At 40.6% G+C, this 18,183-nt stretch overlaps 1 protein-coding gene across 2 annotated transcripts in view; it reads left to right on the forward strand.

The window, feature by feature from the left end:
• The window catches only part of SAXO1 (stabilizer of axonemal microtubules 1), a 135,614-nt gene that overhangs the window by 106,347 nt on the left and 11,084 nt on the right, over positions 1-18,183 (forward strand). For both annotated transcript variants that reach the window (XM_084984326.1, XM_021063236.2), the window contains exon 3: positions 17,824-18,026. In XM_084984326.1, the coding sequence (XP_084840452.1) occupies positions 17,824-18,026 (203 nt within the window). The remainder of the gene's footprint in view (positions 1-17,823; positions 18,027-18,183) is intronic.

Below are 18,183 nucleotides of genomic sequence, written 5' to 3' on the forward strand. Positions count from 1 at the left end.
TATTTGAGCTTTATCTTGTTTTCTGAGGTGGGCTTGTATTGCTCTAAACTTTCCTCTTAGAATGGCTTTTGCTGTATCCCATAGGTTTTGGAGAGTCATATCTTCATTGTCATTTACTGCTAGGTATTTTTTTAATTTCCTCTTTGATTTCTTCCATGATCCATTGGTTGTTTAGGAGCATGTTGTTGAGTCTCCATGTGTTTGTGTTTTTTGCAGTTGTTTTCTTGTTGTTGATGTCCAGTTGTATAGTGTTGTGGTCAGAAAAGATGCTTGATATGATTTCAGTTTTCTTAAAGTGACTGAGGTTGGATTTGTAGCCCAGGATGTGATCAATCTTAGAGAATGTTCCATGTGCACTTGAGAAGAATGTGTATTCTGTTGCTTTTGGATGGAATGTCGTATAAGTATCTATGAAGTCCATCTGGTTTAATGCATCATTCAGGGCCTGTGTTTCCTTATTGATTTTCTATCTGGTTGATCTGTCCATTGCTGTAAGTTGGGTGTTAAAATCCCCCACTATGATTGTGTTGTTGTTAATTTCTCCTTTTAAGGTTGTTAGCAGTTGCCTTATATATTGTGGTGAACCTGTGTTGGGTGTGTAGATATTTAAAATTGTTATATCTTCTTCTTGGATTGATCCTTTGATCATTATGTAATGACCTTCCTTGTCCCTTAAAACATTCTCCATTTTCAAGTCTATTTTGTCTGATATGAGTATTGCCACTCCAGCTTTCTTTTGATTCCTGTTTGCATGGACTCTTTTCTTCCATCCTCTCACTTTCAATTTGTATGTGTCCCTAGAAGTGAAGTGGGTGTCTTGAAGACAGCATATATATAGATCTTGTTTTTGTATCCATTCAGCCAGTCTCTGTCTTTTGGTTGGGGCATTTAGTCCATTAACATTTAAAGTAACTATTGATATGTATGTTCTTATTTCCATTTTATGAATTGCTTTGGATTTTTTTCGTTGCTGTTTTTTCTTCCCTTTTTCTCTTGTTCTGTCCTGTGGTGGTTTGATGACTGTCTTTCGTGTTGTATTTGAGTTGATTTTTCTTATTTGAGTGTGTATCAATTGTAGAGTTTTGGCTTGCAGTTCTTCTGAAGTTTTGATATACGAGGCTGTATGTAGATGAGATTCTTTTAGGTTGTTGTTCTCTTAATTGCAAGTTCATCTCCAGTGTCCTGCATTTATATCCTCCTCTTCTCATGATTTCTGATTTTGTTGGTATAATTGTGCATGGATGATTTCGTATCTTTACTGTATATATACCTTTCCTGGTGAGCCTTGTCATTTGTGGCATTTTTGTTTCCTGTTGCTGTCTTTTCTTTTCTGCCTAGAGAGTTCCTTTAGTATTTGTTGTAAGGCTGGTTTAGTGTTGCCGAATTCTCTCAGCTTTTGCATATCTGTGAAGGTTTTGATTTCTCCTTCAAATCTGAATGAGAGTCTTGCTGGGTAGAGTAATCTTGGCTGGAGGTTTTTTCCTTTCGTCATGTTAAGTATATCATGCCACTCCCTTCTGGCCTGCAGAGTTTCTGCTGAAAAATCTGCCAATAACCTTATTGGGGTTCCCTTGTATGTTACTTGTTTCTTTTTCCTAGCTGCTTTCAAGATTTTCTCTGTCTTTAATTTTGGTCAGTTTGATTAATATGTGTCTCAGGGTGTTCCTCCTTGGGTTTATTTTCTATGGTACTCATTGTGCTTCCTGGACTTGAGTGAGTGGTTCCTTTCTCATGTTAGGGACATTTTCAGCTATTATCTCTTGGAAAATTTTTTCTGTCCCCTTCTCTCTCTCCTCTCCTTCTGGCACCCCTATGATACGGATGTTGGTGCGTTTAACATTGTCCCAGAGTTCTCTGAGACTCTCTTCATTTGTTTTCAACCTTTTTTCTCTTTTCCATTCCACATCCATAATTTCTTCTAATCTGTCCTCCACCTCGCTCATTTGTTCATCTGCCTCCTGTATTCTGCTGCTAGCTGCTTCTAGTGAATTTTTTATTTCAGTTATTGTATTTTGCATCTCTTCTTGTTTAAGTTTTATATCTTGTATCTCTTTGCTCAGTGTTTCCTGTAAGTTATCCGTCTTTGCCTCCAGTTTATTTCCAATGTCTTGCATCATCTTCAGCATTAAGATTGTAGTGTCTTTTTCCCGGGGGCTCAGAATCTCCTCATCACTTAGCTGATGCTGATTTTCTGGGGTTTTTCCTTTCTCTGTCATCTGAGTTATAGTTCTCTGTCTTTTCATGTTTGTAGGTTTTTGGTGTGGGTACCTTTTTTCAGAAAATAGAGTTGTAGCCTCTCTTACTTCTGGTATCTTCCCCCCTTGTGGCTGAAGTCGGTATGGGGGGCTTGCTGTAGGCTTCCTGATGCGAGGGGCTGAAATCTGCCTACTAGTATTTGGAGCTGATTCTAATCCCTGTGGTGGGTGGGGCTTAGTCTCTGGTTGGGATTAGAGGGGCTGTGTGCCTGGGGGGTGTTTAGGTAGCCTGTTTACTGGGGGGCTGGGCTGTGATCCCACCTGGATTGTTGTTTGCCCCTGGTCTTCTCAGCACTGACTGACAGGTGGGGCCAGATTTTCCCACAATGGCCACTCCCAGAGAATGGCATGCTGCTGAAAATTCCCAAGAGCTCTGCTTCCAATGTCCTTCCCTCACAACAAGCCACATTCACCCCTGTTTTCCCAGGATGTCCTCCAAGAACTGCAGTCAGGTTTGACCCAGATTCCTATGGAGACTTTGCTTTGCCCCGGGACCCAGAGCACATGAATGTCTCTGTGTGCCTTTTAAGAATGGGGTCTTCATTTCCTCCAGTCTCATGGAGCTCCTGTGCACAAGCCCCAGTGGCCTTCAGTGCCAGATGCTTCAGGGGCTCTTTCTCCTTTTGCCAAATCTCCACACTTGGGAGTTTGATGTGAGGCTCAGAACTCTCACTCCTGTAGGTGAGTCTCTGTGAACCAGTTAGTTTCCAGTCTGTGGGGCATCCCACCCAGGAGGTTTGTGGTTGCTTATATCATGTAATCACCCCTCCTACCTCTCGATGTGGCCTCCATCATTGATTTGTTCATGATGGCCATTCTTACTGGTATGAGGTGGTATGCCTCATTCATAGCTTTGATTTGCATTTCTCAAATAATTAGTAGTGTTGAGCATTTTTTCATGTGCCTGCTGGCTGTCTGTATGTCTTCTTTGGAGAAATGTCTATTTAGGTCTTCTGCCCATTTTTCAACTGGGTTGCTTTTCTTGTTGTTGAGCTGTGTGTATGTTTTGGAGATTAAGCCTTTGGCAGTGGCATTATATATAAAGATTTTCTCTCATTCTGTTGGTTGTCTTTTAATCTTTTAAATGGTTTCCTTTGCTGTGCAAGAGCTTTTGAGTTTCATTATGTCCTGTTACTTTTCTTTTAACTATTACTTTTACTTTTTAAAAAATCTTTATTGTCATTATTCCAGGTGAATTGAATAAGATTTTGCTGTGATTTATGTCAAAGAGCATTTTGCCTATGCTTTGCTTTAGGAGTTTTGTAGTATCCAGCCTTGTATTTAGGTGTTTAATACATTTTGAGTTTAATTTTGTATATGGTGTTAGAGAATGTTCTAATTTCTTTCTTTTATTTGTAGCTGTACTGTTTTCCCAACACGACTTAATGAAGAGGCTGTCTTTCCTCTACTGTATATTCTTAACCTCCTTTGTCATGGATTAGTTTATCACAGGTGTTTGGATTTATTTCTGGGCTTTATCGCCTGTTCTGTTGAACTATTTTTCTGTTTTTGGTGTCTATGCCATACCATTTTGATGACTCTAGTTTTCCAGTATAATCTGAAGTCAGGGAGCCTGATTCCTCCAGTTCTGTTTTTTATTTTGCGTATTTCTTTAGCTATTCAGGGTGTTTTGTGTTTCTATACAAATTTTAAAATATTTTCTATTTCTGTGAAGAATATCATTGGTTATTTGGTAGGGATTGCATTGAATGTGTAGCTTGCTTAGGTAGTATAGTTATTTTGACAATATTGATTCTTCCAATCCACGAGCATGGTATATCTTTCCATCTGTTTGTGTCATTGTTGATTTCATTCATCAGTATCTTACAGTTTTCTGAGTTCAGATCTTCTGTCTCTTTAGGAAGGTTTTTTCCTAGGTTTTTATTCTTTTTGATGCAATGGTAAATCAGATGGTTTCCCTAATTTCTATTTCTGATCTTTCATTGTCAGTATATAGAAATGCAATTGATTTCTGTGTATTAATTTGTTTCCTGCAACTTCACCAAATTCATTAATGCGCTCTGTTTTCTAGTAGTTTCTTTAGGATTTTTCTAGGCATAATATCATGTTATCTGCAACCAGTGATAGTTTTACTTCTTTTCCAATTTAGATTCCTTTTACCTCTTTTTCTTCTCACATTGCCATGGCTAGGACTTCCAAAACTATATTGAGTAATAGTGATGAAAGTGGACATCCTTGTGTTGTTCCTGATCTTATTAGAAATGCTTCTAGATTTTCACCATTGAGAATGATGTTAGCTGTGGGTTTGCCATATATGGCTTTTATTATGTTGAGGTAGTTACCCTCTATGCCTACTCCCTGGAGATTTTTTTTTAATCAAAAATGGGTACTGAATTTTGTCAAAAGCTTTTTCTTCATCTATTGAAAGCATCATATGGTTTTATCACAGTGATTGCTTTAGGGATATTGAAAAATTCCTGCATCCCTGGGATAAATCCCACTTGATCATGGTGTACATTTTTGTATTGTTGGATTCAGTTTGCTAGTATTTTGTTGAGGATCTTTGCATCTATGGTCATTGGTGATATTGGCCTGTGATTTTCTTTTTTTTTGGTATTTTTGGTTTTGGTATCAGAGTGATTTTCTTTTTTTGTGGTATCTTTGTTTTGGTATCAGGGTTGTGGTATCTTTCATTTTGGTATCAGGGTGGCCTCATAGAGTGAGTTTGGGCATATCCCTTCCTCTGCAATATTTTGGGATTGTTTCAGAAGGATAGGTGTTAGTTCTTCTCTAAATGCTTGATAGAATTTGCCTGTGAAGCCATCTGGTCCTGGATTTTGTTTGTTGAAAGTTTTAAAATCAGTTTCAGTTTCGGTACTTGTTATTGGTCATTTTCTATTTCATCTTGGTTTAGTCTTGGAAGATTGTACTTTTCTAAGAATTTGTCCATTTCTTCTAGTTGTTCATTTTATTGCCATATAGTTGCTTGTACTAGTCTCTTATGATCCTTTGCATTTCTGTGGTGTCAGTTGTGACTTCTTTTTCATTTCTAATTTTATTGATTTGAACCCTCTCCTTTTTTTTCTTGCTGAGTCTGGTTTATCAATTTTGTTGATCTTTTCAAAAAAACTGGCTATTAGTTTCATTGAGCTTTTCTATGGTTTTATTCACTTCTATTTCTTTTCTTTCTGCTCTGGTCATTTATGATGTCTTTCCTCCTGCTAACTTTGAGTTTTGTTTGTTCTTCTCTCTCTAGTTGCTTTATGTGTAAAGTCAGATTGTTTATTTGAGCCATGTCTGCAACCTGTACCACAGCTCATGGCAATGTCAGATCCTTGACCCACTGAGCAAGGCCAGGGATTGAACCTGCAACCTCATGGTTCCTAGTTGGATTTGTGTCTGCTGTGCCACGATGGGAACTCCTTTTGTAGATTTTTCATTTGCAGTTACCATGTGGTTTTGATGTAGGAGTCTGTGTATATATATGAACAAGATTATTTTAAGTTTTTGGTCTCTTAATTGCAAGTGCATCTCCAGTATAGTGAATTTGTACTCTCCTCTTCTTAAGATTACTGACTTTGTTATATTTTTGTGTGGATGATTTCCTACCTACCTTTACTCTATGTTTGCCATTACTGGTGAGTCTTCTCATTTGTAATTTTCTTGCTTCTGATTGTGGCCTTTATCACCTAGAGAAGTTCCCTTAGTATGTGTTGTAAAATTGCTTTAGTTGTGCTGAATTCTCTTAGCTTTTGCTTCTCTGTAAAGCTTTTGATTTCTCCTTCAAGTCTGAATGAGAGCCTTGCTGGGTATTCTTGGTCAGAGGTTTTTTCCTTTCCTCACTTTAAGTATATTGTGCCACTCCCTTCTGGCCTGTAGGGTTTCTGCTGAAAAAATATGCTGACATCCTTATTGGGGTTCCCTTTTATGTTATTTATTTCTTTTCCCTAACTGTTTCAATATTTTATCTTTGTCCTTAATTTTGGTGCGTTTGATTAATATGTGTCTTGGGGTGTTCCTCCTTGGGTTTATCTATGTGGTATTCATTGTCCTTCCTGGGTTTGAGTGAGTGATTCCTTTCCCATGTTAGGGACGTTTGGGGTTATTATCTCTTCAAATGTTTTTCTCTAGCCCCTTCTCTCTATCTTCTCCTTCTAGTACTCCTACAATGTAAATGTTGTGTATTTAAGGTTGTCCCAGAGTTCTCTTAGACATGCCTCATTTCTTTTCTTTTTTCTTTATTCTTTTCTGCATCAATGATTTATACAGTCTGCCTTCCCCCCAACTTATTTGTTCTTATGCCTCCTATAATCTTCTATTAGTTTCTTCCAGTGAATTTATTTATTTATTTATTTTTTGTGTGTTTTGGATATCTGCTTATTAAATCTTTAAATCGATCTCTTTGTTCAAAGTTTCTACTAATTGAGCAATCCTTGCTTCCGTTTTTTTCTTTTTCTTTTTTTCCCCTAAGATCTTGAATCATCTTTACTATCATTATTCTGAAGTCTTTTTCATGGAGGTTGCTAATCTCCAGTTCATTTAGCTGTTTTTCTGGGGTTTTGTCTTTTCCTCTCCCATGGCTTATATTTCTCTGCCTTTTCACTTTGTATAACTTTTTGTCTGGTCTCATTTTTGCAGGCTACAGGGTTATAGCCTCTCCTGCTTCTGGTGTCTGCCCCCTTGTGGGAGAAGTTGATACGGGGGCTTGTTACAAGCTTCCTGATGGGAAGGACTGGTGCCTGCCCACTGGTAGGTGGACTTGAGTCTTCTCCATGGGCAGGGTTTTGTCTCTGTGTGTGATTAGAGGCAGTTGTGTGTCTAAGAGGACTTTAGGCAGTCTATTTGCTGATGGATGGGGTTGTGTTCCCACACTTTTTGTTGTTCAGCCTGGGGTTTCTCAGCCCTAATGGGTGGTGCCAGATTTTTCCAAAATGTCAACCTCCATGGGAGCTCACACCAGTGAATATTTCTGGGGCCTCTTCCTCCAATGTCCTGCCCCCACAATGAGCCAAAGCTGCCCCTGCTCTCCCAGGATACCCTCCACAACCCACAAGTAGGCCTGACCCAGATTATTATGGAGTTCCTGCTTTGCCCTGGGACCCTGTGCATGTGGAATCCTATGTGCGTCCTCCAAGAATGGAGTCTGTTTATCCCAGTCCTGTGGAGTTCCTGTGCACATACCCTGCTGGCTTTCAATGCCCAATGCTCTGGAGGCTCCTTCTCTCAATGCCAGACCCCTGTGCTGGGGAACCTAATGTGGGGTTTGGAACTCTTACTCTTGTGGTAGAACCTGTGTGATATAGTATTTTTTGTCTGTGGGTTGCCCACCTGGGATTGCTAATATTGTGAAAGCATCCCTCCTACCATTTGGATGTGGCTTCTTCTTTGTCTGTAACATATCTTTTTTGGTAGTTTCTAGTCTATTTTATTGATGATTGTTCATAAATTAATCATAATTTTGTAGTTTTTGTGTCAGAAGATGAGCCTAAGTCCTTCTATTCTACTGAATGTCCCATTCTCTTCTGAATGTTCTTTGAGAATATGAACAAGGAATCTTTAAAAAAAAATTACTATGACTTAAAAACTCTGATTCTTGAGATCTAGCTCTGTGAAGAGACCTCTGGACCATGTAGTTCAGTGTGCCAGGGTTGCAGAGGTATCTGTATTGATGGGATGGGGTGACATGATTACTCTCAGGATTGTTCCACATGTTGCAAAGGCTCTAACAGAATCTGCTAGTGACAGCTCATTTAGCGACCTCCAGTCGGTGACCTGTGACTGGTTACCCAAAGGAGTAGAAACATCTTTGAGTGCACTTGGGCAGCATTTTAGATTGTATAGCTTTGTCCGCAGAAGAGATTTGAGAGATGGATATATTCTCTACCTGTGACTTTCCTCATACCCACAAGGCAGAGTTTCTGTGAGGTGGACATGAAATTATTCTAGCACAATGCCTGCTCATTACAGGTTTTCAGACCTGGTAAATTTTTTTCCTATTACTCTTCCTTTGCCTCATAATTTTGTGCTTTTCTAGTAAAGGTCCCAGATAGCCCAGACTAAGCAGAATATTAATGTATTCTGTCTAAATTAAATTAGCAGAACATTAATTTATCCTAGGATAGACCTGGAAACATCTTTTGGAGACTGTGGGTTGGAGACATGAAGTTTTCCTACTAAAAATCTGATAGCCTTTAGATACAAAGGAAGAAGTCCACATCTGGGTTATGGGGCAGAAAAGACCCACAAGGGAAGGATAGAAGGCAAGGGTTTGTGGGCTTGGTACTCAGGGACAGCCTGAGAATGGGAGGGATTCCAGGGTCTTATCTGACTTTGTAAAAAAAAAAAATCTTTCTTAACATAGTTGATTTATAATGTTCTGTCAATTTCTGCTGTACCTTATCTGACTCTTGACCTCAATCAGGTTATCTTTATGCTGATAGTTGTCTTAAGTGATTCAATTTCAGCACAAGGTTCTGGGTCCTAATTCATGAAAAAAAATTCCAATCTATGCAAACTGATTTTCAACCCATGACTTACTACACACTTACAAGCCTTAGCTTGGGCTTCATTTTATCATGAAAACAGCATCCTTTGTTGCTTAGTGTCTAAAGACAGCAGCAAGAGAAGTAGACCATTCTGGAGCATTGCTTTTCATTTTAAGAAACCATGGTCAGTGCTAACAAAAAGAACTAGGCTTATATACAAGAAACATGTAGTCAGTAGGAAAGGATAAGAGCAGTGTTGAGGAATGGCTTGCAGATATCAAGGTTGGCTCCCAGATGCTGGCCTTCAGTTCTCTCTATACCCAATTTTCAGGAAATGAAGAGTGCCTTGTAGAATGTAAAGTTCGGATGGCTTCAAATACTGTCCTGGAAATATTTGGAAATTGAGGGTTGGGTGTTGAGGGATGCTTTCTGCTTGTCACCCACAGCTTAGGAGAATGGGGACATATCCTTTCTCTGGAGCAGGAGTCCTGCCCCATCCCTGGGTCTGAGGCCCCCAATGGTGCCCCACATGCCCTTCTTCTTCCCTATGTTGTTTTCAAAACAAAAACTTGCCCTTTGACCTTCCCTATATTATCCTTGCCTTGTGTCAGTTACCGCAATAAATATATCACCCAGAAGGTACCTCTCTCCCTGCCAGAGCCAGAATAACAAAGTCGTTCATGTTAAGATGTGGCCAAAGTGGAGGCCAAAGTGGAGGCAGGCAGATACCAGAAGAATTTCCAAAACAAGTTGTTAATGATCATAAGGGAAAAAGTGGCAGGATAGAGTTTACCCACAGGAAGGAAAAAGAACAGATGCTTCTTGCTCCTTTATTTCCTTCCCAAGAAAGAGGATGAAGGGGAAGATGAGTAGAGGTATCTCTTTGCTCACCTGAACCTCAATTTCATCATTTCTCAGCCTCATGCTTGCCCTGTTGAGCAGGGGTTTTCATTGACTGGAAATAAAACTATGCTCCTATCAGGATGTCTTTTTTGATCTTCAGTGGGATTTTATTGAGATAAATTAACAAAAGTCAATATTTTACCAACTGTCTTTTCTGAACCTTATAAATTCTGCAGAGACTCTGGTTCATATCTGAATAAATACAACAAAACTATTCCCCATTGGGGAATGTAGAGATGCTGTCATCTGGGGTGCTGGGAGGAAGGGATGGGTCAGCCCCATGTCTGCACACCTCTGTGTCTGCACAGATTGTCATCTTTATGCCTGTAGAACTCTGATTATTACGATGTTCAACCCACTTCTTTAACTGAAGGCTGACCTGGCTTATTTTCTGAGATTGCACATGGGGCTGCCACCTGCTGCATGAAAAAGCCACATGGCCCAGGGCTTGGCTGGGTTTGGTGATTAAACCCAGACACTAAAAACACCTGGTTTCTGGAAAGGTTATCAGCCCAGCATGAGGCATGATTATAGCTGCACACAACTCTCACTCGCTGTAAATCTTAGGGATTTACAGCAGGTGCCATGAGGAGAATGCTGGTGATTTTCACCCTTCTTAATATTGAACTATTTCTTGCAGCCCTTGGTAATCCTCTCACAGAGGATCTGCCTTTGTTTCTGATAGACCTGAGGTCAATTTACGAATAAGAAGTTTGCACTTCAAGCCTCATTTCCCCTTAGGCATGTTACCATGTAAAACAGTTGGGCCCTATTAGGGGACATTATTTTGTTAGCTAAGCGAGATCCCTAAAGATAGGTAAAGCAAATAGCCTCAGAATAAGGTGGTGAGTCTTCAAGATGGTGTTAGACCTTTATTCTAAAGGGAGTGGGGCCATGGGTAGGGTGAAAGGGAGGTGCCCAGGGGGAGGATTAAACTGGGTTCACACTTGGTGACTTTGGCTGCAGAGGAAGCAGAAAGTTGGTGGCACAGATTCCTTCACTTACTGACAGGACTTTTTGGCAAATAGAAGAGTGAGGAGGAAGAGCTAGAAGGGAAAGGGCTTTTATAATCCTTCCCAAAAGCCAGGAAATAAGCAAGAAAGTTGATAGTAGGCTTGAGTCTTTTTTTGAATATTACACATTTTCTATTGAAAGACATATTTCTCTACTCACAGCTCTACTCCTAGGGATACACTTTCTCACTTCTATTGACTGGCCCTGAGAATTAATTAAGACTTGTAAAGGGAATCAGTAGTAGACTTGCTTGTAGTAAAAAAGCCTTTGAAATGTGTCTTTGATGAAATTTGGGACAGTTTTGACCATTCTTTCCTCTAGTATTTATCCTTGAGGCTCTGTTCATTTCTTTTCCCAGTCATTTCTTTTCCCTTTCCTTCAGATTGGAGAGTGTCAATTCGTTTGTTTTCAAGTTCACTGAGTCTTTCTTTTTTCCTCTATCTCCATGTTGTTATTAAGCCCATTCAGTGAATGTTTTATTTTATTTTTTATTATTTTTATTATTTTTGTCTTTTTGTCTTTTTAGGGCTGCACCCCTGGCATATGGAGGTTCCCAGGCTAGGGGTCTAATTGGAGCTGTAGCTGCTGGCCTATGCCAAAGCCACAGCCACGCCAGATCTGAGCCACTTCTGAGACCTACACCACAGCTCACAGCAACGCCAGATCCTTAACCCACTGAACAAGGCCAGGGATTGAACCTGCAACCTCATGGTGTTTCCTAGTCAGATTCGTTTCCACTGCACCACGACAGAAACTCCAAATGTTTTATTTTAGATATTGTGTCTTTCATTCAGCTTTCAGATTTACATGTGGTTCTTTTTCCATATAATTTCTATTTCTCTTCTGTGATTTCCTGTCTTTTAATTCATTGTAACTTTATTTTCCATTAGTTGCCATAATTAAAATAGCTGCTTATAATCGTTGCCCACTAATGGAAACATATGGGTCTTACTGGGGTTGGTCTTCATATGATTATCCCCTTTTCCCCCTTGAGAGTGGGTTATATTTTCTGTGTGTATAATTGTGGGTTGATCTTGTGTGTTGTTACTGTACATTGTGGAGACTGGATTTTTTTTACATTCCTCTGAAGAGTGCATTTTTAAAAGCAGGTAGTAAATTGATTGGACTCAAAATGCAAACTCAGGGTCCTGGATGGCAGTTTTTATCTCAGTTCACTTCTTTATCTTTAGCACGATTGCATGAAGTCCTGTCTCATGAAGGCAAGGTCACCTGGAGATTTGAGGCCAGTTTATAAGCAGAATTTGTCTTTTCAGGATTCCTTCCTCCCTTTCCAGCATCTGTGCTTGCCTCAAACTTTCATCCTATGGTTCTTCAGTCAAGGATGGAGGGTTTTCTCTTGACATTTTAGCTGCCCTGCCTGGCACAGACTAGAGCCTGCTTTCAGACTGAAAGCATTGAAAAAAAAAATGGAAACTTAGCATAGAGACTCACCCAATACCATTCCCTTCTTCCACCTGTTGGTTCTGCTCCAGAATCTGCCTATCTTGGTTGCTCTTTAGTGCTCACAGGTAGTTGTTTTTCATATTTTGTTCAGAGTTTGTATAAAGCAATGACAGATGTTATCCTCAGCTTTAGTGGAGTTTGAGCGGATGAAGGAGTAGACAGGTACAGTCATCTCTCCATATATGTGTGCTCCACATCTGTGCACTGAGAGTATCTTTTAAACTTCCAGAAAGTTTCCATAAGTTAATTGAATTTGCTACATACTAGCAACCATTTACATAGCATTTTCATTGTATTGGATGTTGTAAATCATCTAGACATGATTTAAAGTATATAAAAGGATTTCTGTAGGTTATATGCAAATTCTACAACATTTCACAGAAGGGGCTTGAGCATCTGTGGATTTTGCTATCCACAGGAGGTCCAGGAACCAATCCTCCATGGATACTGGTTACCAAGGGATGTCCGTATTGTTTAACTCAGATCCTGGAGACATATCCTTGAAATCCTGTCTGCCACAGTGAAGATAAGGAGGACTCATTGTGTCCTTATCAGGTCAGGGGCATGAATCAAACCCTTTGAATCAGCCTAGACATCTTTCTCAGTGCTAGAATGGTTCCCAATCTGCCTACAGTAACATAATGGTTTCCTTAGATGGTTCCTGTACTCCAGGAATTTCAGAATTATGGCAGAAGTAATGAAATCAAATCAACTATAAAGAACAAAACCCCAGAGAAGGGATTAGGAGGACAAATCCTAAGGAGAAGTATCAAAGAAGTTAGAGGAGAGAGTATTACAGAAAAGAGAGAGTGGACACTATGGAGATGGGGCCTGAGGATAAAGACCTGGGGACCAGTGACTGGATTTGAAAATAAGGTAGTACTTTGGAGACCTTTGCCTGAGCAAGGAGTGAGTAGAGTCAGATTTGATGGGTGGAGCATGAGTAGGAGTTGAGGAAGGCAAGTCTGTAGTCCTTTCTAGAGGAGAGAAGGGGAGGGGAGAGAATGGAGGGGAGTGGACTCCAGTGAGTTTTGCTTATTGTTTTCCGTTTAAAAATGGGAAAGATTGGAACATGTTTAAAGAGTGACAGAAAGGAGCCAGTTGAAGGGAAAGGTTAAACCAATGATGGGCTCCACAGAAGGGGTCCTTGAGAAAAACGGAGGAGATTTAGGGCAGGGGGTGAAGGGATTGGCTTTGAGCCAAGAGGAGGAACTTTTTTTTTTTTTTTTTAAACTTAAGTGCAGGTGATATACAATATTATATGTTACAGATGTACAATATAGTGATTCATAATTTTAAAGGTTATACTCCATTTATAGTTATAAAATATTGGCTGTATTCCCATTTATAGTTATTATAAAATATTGGCTGTATTGTTTAATACATCTTGTAGCTTATTTTGTGTGTAGTAGTTTATACCTCTTAATCCCCCTTCTCTATATGGCCCTTCCCCCTTCCCTCTCCTCACTGATAACCACTAGTTTGTTCTCTGTATCTGTGAGTTTACTTCTTTTTTGTTCACTAGTTGGTTGTATTTTTTAGATTCCACATATAAGTGATAGCATACAGTATTTGTCTTTTTCGGTCTGACTTATTTCTTAGAACGATAGCCTCCAAATCTATCTGTGTTGTTGCAAATGGGAAATTTTCATTCTTTTTTATGGCTGAGTAGTATTCCATTCTATAAATACACCACATCTTCTTTATTTTTCTGTTGATGGGCACTCAGTTTGCTTCCATAGCTTGGCAATTGTAAATACTGCTGCTGTGAACCTTGTTTTCTTTCAAATGTGTGCCCAGGAGGAGAAATGCTGTCTCCTATCATTATTCTATTTTTAGTTTTTTGAGAAACTTCCATACTGTTTTTCACAGTGGCAGCACCAGCTTACATTCCCACCTACAGTGTACAAGGGTTCCTTTTTCTTCACATCCTCTTCTCTAAGAACATTTGTTATTTATGTTCTTTCTGATGATGGCTATTCCGACAGGTTTGAGGTAATATCTCATTGTGGTTTTGATATTCACTTTCCTGATGACTAGTAGTGTTGAGCATGTTTTTCATGTGCCTGTTGGCCATCTGTACGTCTTCTTTGGAAAAATGTCTATTCAAGTTTTCTGCCCATATGATTGGTTGTTTTTTGATGTTATATGGGCTCTTTATATATGTTTGATATTAACTCCTTATAGGTCATATCATTTACAAATATTTCCTTCCATTCAGTAGGTTTTGTCTTATCATTTGTCAGTGGTTTCCTTTTCTGTGTAAAGGCTTTTGAGTTTAATCAAGTCCCCTTTGTTTATTTTTGCTCTTACTCCTTTTGCTTTAGGATACAGATACCCCCAAATTATTGCTACGATTTATGTCAAAGAGTATTTTGCCTATGTTTACTTCTAGGAGTTTTTTGATTCTGCTTTTACATTTAGGTCTTCAATCCATTTTCCAATTTATTATTGTATATGTCATTAGAGAATATTCTAATTTCATTCTTTGGCATGTAGCTGTCCAGTTTTCCCAGCACTGCTTTGTGTAGAGACTGTCTTTTCTCCATTGTATATTCTGGTCTCCTTTGGTATAGATAAATAGGCTGTAAGGGCATAGGCTTATTTTTGGGCAGGAGTTCTTAAAGTGGATTCCATTTAATAGGTCTTAACTATTTGGGTATACTCACAAATTTAAAGTTTTCTTTAGATAAACATTAAAATAGTTTTTTAAAGTATTGTGCAGCTCCTTTATCATAGTGAAAATATCCTTTTCCCTCTTTCAGGCTCATGACCCTAGTTAGCTATTATGTTCTAGTTTCTTTCCTTTGGCTAGACTCTTGTCAAACACCTTCCTTTAGCTTTGCCTAATGATTGGAAGCCGCATTGTTATGGCTTCACAGCAGGTTCTCGTCAACCTGTACTTAGAGTTTAACTCAGGGGACCTCCATACTAGATAACTTTTATGGCTACCCACCTAAAAGAAGCTTAACATCCATGACCAATTTTTTTCTTGGTTCATATCATAGTCAGAATGGGCACAGGGATGAGGAAATGTACCACAGGAAGAGAAGGGAGTGTTTTTTTAAAAAAGGAAAAGCTACTTAATTTGAACAGTTTCTGGGAAGGATAAAAGACTTTTCTCTAATGAGAACTTAAAGGCTGTAAGATTATGTGAGGTTGGGGACATGCAGTTATGTTGTGGTTAATGATAGGTTTCAGTAAATGTTCTCAGCATAAAGATGTAATGAGGAAACACATAAATTCTGATTAAATTCACTCTTGAGCCACAGTAAATATTTTTAGGTGGAGGAGAAATGAATTAAACTCTCAACTCTTTCCTCTCTTCAGAGATAGACCACCCCTCTTACCGTCCCCCCCCCACATCAAGAGCATTTGCTTTAATTATAGTTGATTAATAAATTTAACCGTAGTTGTACTTTCACAAAAGAACTTGAATTTTGTACTGAAGAAGGAGATTCCATGAACAGTTTCTTTAAACATGGTGAAGAAGAAATTTGCTGCATCATCTTTTGCTTTTGAGAAACCAGCTTTAGGAAAGTCCATGAATTGATGAGTTTGATTGTGGACATTTATCTGTTGTTTTCCTGTGGAAACAGCAGGAACGGGGGCGTTAAGCACATTGTAGTTGCCAGAGAGTTTGACAGCACATGTAGGATGGTCACATCACAGCATCTTTGAGGGGAAGTTGGTTCCCTCAGTAGAAGTAATAGAAGAGGATGTGGGTGCCTGTGTGCAGGGTTCCAGGGTGGGAGGCCAGTGACAGGAAAGTGCTCCTAGCGGCTCTGGGGTTGAGAGGGCTCCATGAGGCAGCCTGGGCATTCAGTTTTGTTCCTCATCCTCTGCCTCTGCTTTTTCCAGATAATTTCTTGGAATTGAGAGGGCTGAACCCATGGGCAGCCGTCAGTGAATGTAGGATTTCAAAGTGCTCTGTGGTCTCAGCCTGCCTCTGACTCTGCTCCATCCCTTTGGGGAGTGAGGAGAGCCACTTCCCCTTGGGAGCCCTCCCCTGAGAACGAAGACTATCTGAAGACAGCGGCTTTACTACTAACTGGTTTGCAGCCAGCCTTCTGGGCATTTCCATTTCTCTCTGCAGCCTGGGGTTTGGCGTTGCTTTAGCACCGAATAGACACTAGCGTGCAGTGCTTGCACACTAGGAAGGGTAGGAGCGGGGAGCTGCTTCTTGGGTTCTTGCTAGCCAGTTCCTTCCATAAACCCAGACCTACACAGTCAGCTCCCAGCCACCTCGGGTCACTCAACTTCCTGTTGCTGTTTGCCAGCATGGGGCCTGACCCGGCTAACTGCTGCCGATATGTATTTTTAAACCTACCCAGAGGGTGTTACAGGGAGTTCAACTGGAGCATCTTCCGTTTCCCGCTTCAAGCCCCAGAGAGACTAATTCTCCAGCTTCCTAACCCCCTCCTCCCATCCTGCCAAGCATTTTCAGGCCCCAGTTTGGGTTTATTGACAACCATGTGTATAATTCATGCAAGACAGGTTACAGTGGAGCGTGTTACCTCTGCTAGTCAAGCATGGCTCTGTAATTCTGCTCCAGATTTCAGCTGGGAAGTCGGTTTTATTGGTGTTTGGGCCTGATGTTTTCCTGTCCGGAAGCCTTCCCCTTCCCCTGGCGGGGCTGTTTTGGCAAGTGCCAACAGGGAAAAACTACCTTCTCCTTGTCCAGTTGGATAAATGGGTTCCAGGCAAAAACAAGCTGTTATGTAAAGCAGAAGCTAGCTGGAGCAGGGGTGGGGGAGGGGATGTTTGCTGAAGAGAATTTGCACTGGGCAGTGGGAGACTGAGACCAGCCTAATGAGCAATGTGTGCCCAGGCTGAGCCCTGGTACCACAGGGTGCTTCGTCGTGGTGCACAAGCTTCTTGACCTTTTTGGACCTGTGAGCTGCTTCCAGGAGAGAGTGCACCGTAATCTCTGTTTAGGAAAGACCATCCTACTCTTCTCTATCCCATTGTTTTCATATACCCTGCTGTGCCAATGCCAGGGAATGAGAAAGATATATTGTCTATTTTCCTCTTCTGCTGGGTTTTCTGTAAGATCAGTTAGAGGAAGGCAATAGATACTAGCAGGAGCACAGAGAAGAAAGTGGTGGGATCTAAAAAATAGACATTGGTTTCATAGCAAACAGTTTGGGGGAGGAGGTGGAGAGAGCAGGTACTGAGAGTCCTCAGGGTCCAGGGTGGCTGCAGTGTGATGGGGGCAGGTGGTGGAGGACGGGAGGTGTGGTTGAGGGGGGAAGGCTATGGCAGGTCCAGGAATGCTTACATACTATGCTAGAAAGTTGGGCTTTATCTGGAAGATTTTTAAGTTGGGGAGTAAAATGGTGTGGTTTTGGTTTTAGAACATTAATTCTGGCCTCACTCTGAGGATTGAAGTAGGAGTTGTGGGAATGATGCAGGAATCCAGGGTGATGGGTTGTCACATGATCCATGTAAGAAATGGTCAGAGTCTGAGCTGAGGGGGAAGGATAAACCTATAAGGACAGTGCACTTGGTGAATGACTGTCTGGAGCCATGAGGGGCAGAAACAGGATGCTGTCCAGGGGTCTGACTTAGGTGTGAAGTGAATGGTGGTGTCTTTCTTGAAAGTGGGGAACAGAGGAGGAAGAGCAGTTAAGGGACAGAGGAGAGGATGCAAGTATTTGTAGAACTGAATGAGATGGAAACTATGGCTTTGTTGCAGGTGCAATAAATAAGCACATGGCATGTGCTAATTTCCCTTACAGGAGAGATTTTGGGCCTCACAAAGTGTTACCAGTGAAGATCCATCAGCCTGACCAGTTCGTCTCAAGTGGAGAGACTATGGATCTGCTCACAACATATAAGCAAGATTACAACCCCTACCCTGTCTGCCGAGTGGACCCCATCAAACCTCGGGACAGTAAATATCCATGTGGTGACAAGATGGAGTGTCTGCCTACTTATAAAGGTGGGGGAGAGCTTGAAGGGCAGGCTGGGGGGAAGGTTGCCTGTACTTGTGTGTGCTGGCCAGGAAATGGGTTTTGTCTACACACCCAGGTAATGTAGATGTTGGGCAGAGTATTTTCAGTGGCCAAATCTGGCCTGCAGCCTGTTTCTCTATAGCT

Source organism: Sus scrofa, chromosome 1, assembly GCF_054392235.1.
Source record: "Sus scrofa isolate SSC_HxYL_T2T_F1_AM1 chromosome 1, Sscrofa_HxYL_maternal_Yorkshire_Landrace_v2.0, whole genome shotgun sequence".
Classification (NCBI taxonomy): domain Eukaryota; kingdom Metazoa; phylum Chordata; class Mammalia; order Artiodactyla; family Suidae; genus Sus; species Sus scrofa.